Source organism: Coffea eugenioides, chromosome 5, assembly GCF_003713205.1.
Source record: "Coffea eugenioides isolate CCC68of chromosome 5, Ceug_1.0, whole genome shotgun sequence".
NCBI lineage: Eukaryota > Viridiplantae > Streptophyta > Magnoliopsida > Gentianales > Rubiaceae > Coffea > Coffea eugenioides.
This window is the reverse complement of record NC_040039.1, coordinates 46,602,695-46,610,608: the sequence shown is the minus strand read 5'-3', so window position 1 is coordinate 46,610,608 and position 7,914 is coordinate 46,602,695. Positions and strand designations below refer to the sequence as shown.

The 7,914-nt window shown below is 38.3% G+C and overlaps 2 protein-coding genes across 3 annotated transcripts; one reads left to right on the top strand and one right to left on the bottom strand.

The window, feature by feature from the left end:
- Nucleotides 1-445: 445 nt before the first annotated feature.
- On the bottom strand, nt 446-4,128 carry LOC113770481 (probable sugar phosphate/phosphate translocator At3g14410). Of its 2 annotated transcripts, XM_027314950.1 has the most exons (8): nt 3,800-4,128; nt 2,815-2,922; nt 2,677-2,711; nt 2,272-2,384; nt 1,782-2,043; nt 1,410-1,678; nt 903-1,055; nt 446-779 (listed from the first exon to the last, which is right to left on the bottom strand). In XM_027314950.1, the coding sequence occupies exons 1-7, from the start codon at nt 3,899-3,901 to the stop codon at nt 940-942; spliced, it is 1,005 nt and encodes a 334-aa protein (XP_027170751.1). In that variant the 5' UTR covers nt 3,902-4,128; the 3' UTR covers nt 446-779; nt 903-939. The 2 variants fall into 2 exon arrangements, with proteins under 2 accessions (XP_027170751.1, XP_027170750.1); XM_027314949.1 differs by having other exon boundaries at nt 446-1,055.
- A 1,202-nt stretch (nt 4,129-5,330) lies between these two features.
- LOC113770129 (probable glutathione S-transferase parA) lies at nt 5,331-6,596 on the top strand. Its single transcript, XM_027314498.1, has 2 exons — nt 5,331-5,727; nt 5,995-6,596. Exons 1-2 carry the CDS (start codon nt 5,410-5,412, stop codon nt 6,331-6,333), a joined length of 657 nt encoding a protein of 218 aa, XP_027170299.1. The 5' UTR covers nt 5,331-5,409; the 3' UTR covers nt 6,334-6,596.
- Nucleotides 6,597-7,914: the final 1,318 nt, after the last annotated feature.

Here is a 7,914-nt window from a genome sequence, read left to right as displayed (position 1 = left end):
AACAATTATTACCTTTTCTTGCATTTATACACGTTCACTAGTTAATTTTACCTACCCTCTCTTATACTTATTTACTTTCTTTAATTAATTTTATATTTTTAAATATATAATACCTAAAATATATTTTATTTTAATGAGTGCCTTATAATAGCCGTTAGACAGACCCTTAACAATTAAGCAGCATAATTGGCGTACTGTTCTTACGCACAGAAAACTACACTGGATATTCTACTGAATTTCATTCAATCATGTGCCGGCAACAAGACGTCAAAAATACCAAGAAGCACTTGAGTACAATGAATAAATAAGCCACGACATTAATCTTATCTCTTGTCTGACTAAGACATCTGAATTTTTTCTTTTCTTTTTGTTTGCTAGTCTGGTTGAATGACGTTTGTGGAAGGCCGACTTTACTTGGTAGATGGTACAGACATTTGCAAGCGCCTAATCAAAGTCAATGTCTCCACTGGGATTCGAAGGCCAGAATACATCTAAATCCATACAAGAAAAGAAGGGGAATCATGCATGTCTTTCACAACAGCCTGTTCTTGTAGTACAAATTAGATGATATTAGAACTTCTAATGTATCAAATGTCAGAAGAAAAAAGACGAGAAAAATGTCTACTAGTATTTAAGCAGAGAAACATTGTCCGTGTATGTCCAACCTTCTCACGTGAAAAACTAGGTTGGATGCGTCCAACTTTACACTATAACTCACAACCAACTTCCTCTGGTCCTTCTTGTCCTGACTGCCAAGAAAATCAGCGACCCCTAACCAGCTGCAAAATTCGGAATAGATCAGTCTTTATTTCACCAGTAGCACAAAAAAGCACGGTAGCTTCTCCCGGAAAAAAATTCGTGTCATCTCATTGGCCCAGATGGAAGAAGGAACCACACTGCACTTGTCACAGTAAGTTGCATGCTGCTCTTGATATCCATTCAGTCATTGGAAGACACAGATGGAAGCAATTGAGGTGGTTGAGACTCATTTGAGCTGACTTGAGTAGCTTCCTTTTTTAACTTGTGATTGTTGTAGGCAGCTACACCTGCAATAGCTGCAAGGAGTCCCATATAGCCAATAGGTTAATAATGATATCTTTCACTCATCTAAATTAGCACATAGAGGAGTATGTTTGAACAGCAGAGCAAAATGGCCAACGAGTCCGTAGACCAGTGGCATAAAAGCCTGCCTTCCTACACATTTTGCAGGTTTGACGAGGATAAAAATCAGGTCCAGACCCATACCAATGTCCTCAAAGTAAACCTCAATGGTTATGATATCGTCACCAATATTGTTAAATATATGTAGAAGCAATGACAAGAATTGCACAACTTCAGCATATACAGATAACCTTATGGGTAAAAGCATATCTGGCACAATCATCTGAAGCTAGATTTCAGAAAATTACCAATGGCATAACCAAACAGATTGATGAGTGTCAGCTTTGTATCTGCAAAAAGAATTGCAGATAGTAGGACAACCACCCAATCTTTGACAACACCAGCCACACGGATAGTAAGAGCACTTGTATGCGAGATGACGAGAAACACTGAGAGATTGAGAGCAAAGGTACAGAGAGAATTAAGAGTCAATATAAGAGGTGGGAAGTTCCACGTCCCCTGATCGTCCATCTTCGGCTTCTCTAAAAATATCCAGGGAATCAAGAGACAAAGAGCACTGCACAGGAAACCGAGTTCTTTGTTAAATTGGCAGCATATTAGTCTAGGGCCGAACAATTAAACAATCATGGTTCATAGATCCTTTGGTTACAAATACATGCCTGCATGGGCTGACATAGTACATAACTGATATCGGATTTAGTTTGATACCCTTCCTTTTCACCAGAATCTCCATGAATATAAGCCTCAAAGCCTCTCCAACAACACCTCCCATTTGATAAACAACACCAACCCAGTTGATATCTATTTCACCGTAAGAAGCGACTAATACACCAAAACTGATTACTGACATAATCAGAAGCATACGACAACTCATCATTTCCAGTCCTGCTGCCACTCCAAGAATGAAAACAGCAACCGGCACTGCAGATATAAGAACAGTTGTGTATAACAATATCATTACCAAAAAGTAGGAAAGTAATTTATGACCGCATGATTCAGGTTATAAGACTGCTCAATCTCTGGCAACAAAGAATGATATCGGGCATGAATACTTGGCAAGGGTTTAAACGCCCGAACCATATGAATTGGTTACTATAAGATATATCTCAAAGCCTATATATAAAATCACTAAGAGTATGTGATACTTACTGATTGCTTTCAACATCTGAGCAAATGCAACAGATATATAAAGGTAAGCAGTGTTTCCCAGCCAAAGTGTCATAGCGAACATTGCACCAATAGGTACGACAGATGTAAGATATCTGCAGAGCCCAAAGTGGACAAGAAATTGTCATAACCAGATTAGCAAAGAAGTAAACTAAATGGTCAACTAATTGCTGGGAAAAGATGATGTGGTCAAGATCCATACAAATACAAAATTATCACAAAGATACGATCATATATCTCGAGGTTGGAGAGGGAAGGAGATCAAAAAGGACATTTTATGTACACAATGTCCTTTGTTAGGATTCATTGTCCAGAAGGACTTGGGTCTTACAGGAAAGGGGGCGAAGCAGCCCATTTATTTCAAATATTGAATAAGAAAATACTCACATTTCAAGAGTCATCCCTTCCTCAACTCTCATAATCTACAACATATAGCATTCAAGTTACAATATGTAGAAGGACAGGAACTGATGTAAAGCATCCAGATGATAAAGCCCACACTTTTGTTTTTATTGACTTACATACCTTGAGAACTTTTGTAAGCACGAAGCATAAGATAGAGGAGAAGACCATGTGAAGCAGAGTCAATCCAAGGGGATATGGGAAGTTTATTTCCTTTGAGGATAAAACCCACTGCATTGCACAAAATTGTTGTTGGATGATCAATACAAATGAAACGAAACTCTCAGACTACTTAAAAATGCAGCAAAGCAACACTGCTAATATAATCTCCTAGAAATTTAGAACCTAAGAAAACAACAACAATTCGTCCAATAAGTCTTCTGAAAGCCACATTTTCATAGTGTCCAGCCGCAACACCACTCACGCATGTAGATATTGTACATGATCTGCTGCAAGAAACTTCTATGCTTATTCATAACAATGCTTAGATACATCCTTAGGTCAGTCGTCAATGAAGTAACCATGTCACCCTATTAGGCTATATTTCCACAAGAATGCCTATATGGCACGAAAGCAGAGATTATTTATATATCATCAGTTCATCACTAGCTTCCGGAAAGCAATTCACTTCACCTAGCCCAATAGTCTGACACATGACAAACTTTAAAGCTATCCCACGAGCACCCGAAAGATCAGAAAGCATAAAATTCATTAGCATTGCTAAATTGTTTCTAACAACACCAATTCCTGAATATTCCCGGGCCAAAAAAAAAAATCCAGGATAATATTCTCCTCCCAAGGTCTTCTAATAACACTGATATAGTCCCACTTAACAACATGTTAATAAACTGATGCCACATTTTCTTCATCTGAACAAGTTAATTGTCGAAATTAACGACAACCTTTTTCACTTTCAATCAGATATTTAAATTCCCAGAAACCCATTTCCCCATTAAGCTTTCTAAAGTTCTCCGAGGCAATCCATAAGCACACATACCCCCCGCCCCCGCAACCAAAAAAAAATAAAAAGAAAAAAGAAAAGTAATGCAGGAACATATAATCAGTCAATTAAAGTGTATATATATAAGAATCAAGAAGAAGGTTGGACCTTATTGAAGAAGATCTGGCCGCTGGAAAGTGCAATATAAAGAAGAATGTAAGCGTAGGTTACCAACCCGCTGCTGACTGCTTTCTTGGGTGGATCTGCCATATCTTGAGGGAGAGAGGGAGAGCGGGTCACTGAAAAACGAGAATCACAACAAGAAACTAACAGTCCCAAGTGAAGTAATAAGGGAGGGAAAAAGGCCAATGGGCTTTTTCTTTTTTATATTTGCTCAGAGGAACGAGTAACGACTACCAAAAAGACCACCAATCGGAGAGTGTTGCCTGTGGGAAGGACATTTCGCTTTGGTTTGGTTCGAATAGTAGTTTTTCTGCTGCTTGTGTTGGCTTCTGAATTAGCCAATTGGACCTTGTTGGGTTCTTTGAAGCTCCTTTTGTAGTTTTCTGACAGTAAAGAATGCAGGGAAAAAAAAAGGGATCTTTTTTGAGTTAGGTGCCACCGAGAGGAAGAAGTATAAGTGAGAAATTCCAAATTCGATGCATTTTACTTAAATTGAAAAAAAAAAAAAAAAAAATTTTTGACTTGACTTTTAACACGAGAATTTTCAGATCAAAATTGGAAAAGTAAGATTTTATATCAAAATCAAGTGTATGTTGAGATTATTTAATTTCTATTTAGGCATGCCAATTGAAATCTAACAAAAATTAGGAGGTAATGCTTCATATTCCTCAGTTGAGACAAAAACCAAAAAAAAAGAAACTTAACTTGTTTTGTTAGTTGACTTGCTACGCTAAGTCTGTTAAAAACAATTGATTTGGTCCAGTTCGTAAGAGGGGGAGATCTTGGAGACAAACCACTACAAAGAGGAGAAAGTAGCCATTGGATATCCCCTTCAAGAACTGTTGTAACTCTCTTGAATTATAACAAGAATGGATGGATGCAAATTGTAATGTGCAATACTGATCAAGTGGGATGTAGAAGAGGTTAGCATCAACTTTAAAAAAAAAAGGCAAAAATTCTATAAAATCGTAGAGAAAGGAGAGAAAGGGTGAAGGATTATGTTTCATTTTTCTTTGAACATGATTTTGCAGCTCGCTATTTAATTGTATTATTAAATGGGAAACAGTTTCTTGTACCACCAAATTTCCCTATCGAAATCTAGAGATGAAAATCCTGAGACAAAGAATATTTTAGTATTTGTTGAGTACGAGCGTCCTACAATCCTCTCCTACCCAGACACGGGGGACAGCGTTCAGTTTTCTGCTCTCTTTTGCTTGTTTTTCAAAACAAACAAAAGGTGCTAGTATATGTTATAAATTCCTAAGGTGCCTTTCTAGAAATTTTTTTAAAAAAATTATAGAGTCAACCAAACAAAAAAAAAACTAATTTTTTTCATTAACACGTGGAAAAGAAACCACTGCATTTTGACTTCTTGCCTAAATTGCTGCAGGGTGGACTGTGGAGCCCCAAATCTTCCCAGAATCTACTGCTTGCGTAGCATCAATCCTACCATCACCAACCTCGGATTTATTTACTATAAATGCAAGACCCCGGCTCTTATCCTACCACCATTTGCCCATCATTCTGCTTTCTTTTCTCGACGCCTATAGCAAAAATCCTTTCTCTTTTAATTTTGTCGAATATCATCTGAAAAGATGGCCGGCGACAAGGTGGTTCTGTTGGATACACATGTGAGCGCGTTTGGCATGAGGGTCCGAATAGCCCTGGCCGAGAAAGGCATCGAGTATGAATACAAAGAAGAAAACTTGGCTGACAAGAGCCCACTTCTTCTTGAGATGAACCCTGTTCACAAGAAAATCCCAGTTCTGATTCATAACGGAAAGCCTGTTTGCGAGTCCCTTATCATTGTTCAGTACATAGATGAAGTGTGGCATGACAAGAATCCCGTGCTCCCATCTGATCCTTACCGGAGAGCTCAAGCCAGGTTCTGGGCTGACTTCGTTGACAAAAAGGTGGTAACATTTTTTTTCTTATGGGAACTCTAATTTTGTCAACTGCTATATATTCAATCAGTTATTCGGGCAAGTATTTCCACTGTCTTTACCAAGATCGTCTAGTCATGGAACTAAGCATTCCTTAACCTTTTTTCCACTAGATTAGTTTAGGCAAACAACATAACTAAGCATGACAAATTAAATATGGGATAAAAGTATTATGTTAATGAGAGATTTTATTTTTTTTTGGGTTCAATTTTTTGAGATAATTAAGGTGAAATGCAGCTTTATGATGCTGGATGGAGGCTTTGGGCCACAAAGGGAGAGGAACAGGAGGCAGCCAAAAAGGAACTCATAGGGACTGTGAAAACGCTGGAAGGAGAACTTGGAGACAAGGCTTACTTTGGAGGGGAAGACTTCGGATATGTGGATGTGGCCTTAATTCCTTTCTACAATTGGTTTTATGCCTATGAGACATGTGGGAATTTCAAGATTGAGTGTCCAAAGCTGGTGGAATGGGCCAAAAGATGCATGCAGAGGGAGACTGTGTCCAAGTCTCTTGCTGATCCTCACAAGATTTATGAATTTGTTGTGTCCTTGAAGAAGAAGCTTGGGATCGAATAAAGTCTCTTTCAACTTTTTTGGCTAAATGGGGGATCGAATAAAAGTCTACGCATGAATATGTATTTGGGATTGCTTTGTCTTTTTTGGGCTTCGTAGATCTGTCTTAGAATCCTTTAGTTTTGTTTGCTTGGCTTGTGAGAATAAAAGAGACTTAGCGTCGTCTTCCTGATATCCTGGACTGGTAGTAAATGATGTTTACTACTACTACTACTAGGATTTCATGGATATGCTGCTGTTTATATGTATATTATTTCTTCCACAAATTTAGAGGACAATTGTGAAGAAGTGGTTTTCTTGGATGCCTATGCTAGCATGTTCTGCATGAGGGTCAAAATATATAGCACAGGCTGAGAAGGATATCAAGTATGATCTCAAAAGAAGAAGAATTGCCCAACAAAAGCCCTCTTCTCCTTGAGATGAACCCCATTCACAAAAAGTCCCGGTTTTGATTCACAATGGAAAACCGATAGTTGAGTCCCTTGCAATTCTCCAATAAATAGGTGAGGCATGGCAGGATGAGACCCCATTGTTACCATCTGATCCTTGCAAGAAGGATCAAGCAAGGTTTTGGGTTGACTTTACTGACAAAAATGTCCCGCCACTACTATACTTCTTTGCCATGTTTTTGCCTTTCGGTTTCCCTTTTTCTTTTTCAGAGAATGTCAGCCTGTCAATTATGGAAATATGGTCAGCCTTTTTTTTTTTTTTGTGAGCAAGACTGAATCTTTATTGATCAGCAATGAACGTGTACGCAAAGGAATGTACTCATTCCAACTATGTAAGCAGCTAGCACTATAACTATTACACAAAATGATGCCACAATCATCAGTTAACCAGAATACTTATCTACTGAAACACACATTATGTAGCCCCAGCTCCACAGCCAAGTCCCAGTTTTGCGTAGTTAAAAGGCATGCGTCTCCAGCTTGCAACTGCATCTCTCACAGAATCAAGGACAGGAGAAATAATGCTGACAGCAAATAACGAAACTTGCTGAAAAATAGCTTGGTTTCTTGCTCACCACAATTGATACACTACGCTAGCAAACTGCAAAAGCACAAGTCTCGTCACCTGGTCCGTAAAAGAGTTTGAGCTACAATGATCACACATCCATTTCAACAGGGAAAATTTTACACCTTTTGCCATACTATGCTTGTTACTGGGCAATCAAAAAATATATGATCCATGGTTTCAACTTCTCCTTTACAAAGCTCACAGAGGTCATAAGCCATATGAATTCCCCAAGCCGTAAGTCTGTCTTTTCTGGACAGCTTCCTTTTGCATAATAGCCAAACAATGAAAAAGTAACGTTGAAATGCACCTTTTCCTCACACAAGTTTAAACCAACCCACCTTGTCCCCCTTGGTTCTAGTCACTGCCATCATGGCTGATTTAATAGTGAACCAATCAGAGCCAGAGGCATGTGTAGTCCAGTATACTTCATCCTTGCTGCTTGGATTAGGAAGACATGAGGGAGCTACTTGACTTGTTGCGCTAATTACTTGGAAAACAAGAAAAGCCCTTTTCTAATTTTTTCTTTTTTTGACTTGATCTGGTCATATAACATAGTATATATGTAAT

Excerpts from the sequence above, each read along its gene's own strand:
- LOC113770481 (XM_027314949.1), bottom strand. The coding sequence starts at position 3,901 with ATGGCAGATCCACCCAAGAAAGCAGTCAGCAGCGGGTTGGTAACCTAC. Across the intron at positions 2,923-3,799 it reads GCCAGATCTTCTTCAATAAG|TGGGTTTTATCCTCAAAGGA; the intron begins GTCCAACCTTCT and ends TGTGCAATGCAG. Across the intron at positions 1,679-1,781 it reads TACTATGTCAGCCCATGCAG|TGCTCTTTGTCTCTTGATTC; the intron begins GCATGTATTTGT and ends TTTCCTGTGCAG.
- LOC113770129 (XM_027314498.1), top strand. The coding sequence starts at position 5,410 with ATGGCCGGCGACAAGGTGGTTCTGTTGGATACACATGTGAGCGCGTTT. Across the intron at positions 5,728-5,994 it reads CTGACTTCGTTGACAAAAAG|CTTTATGATGCTGGATGGAG; the intron begins GTGGTAACATTT and ends GGTGAAATGCAG.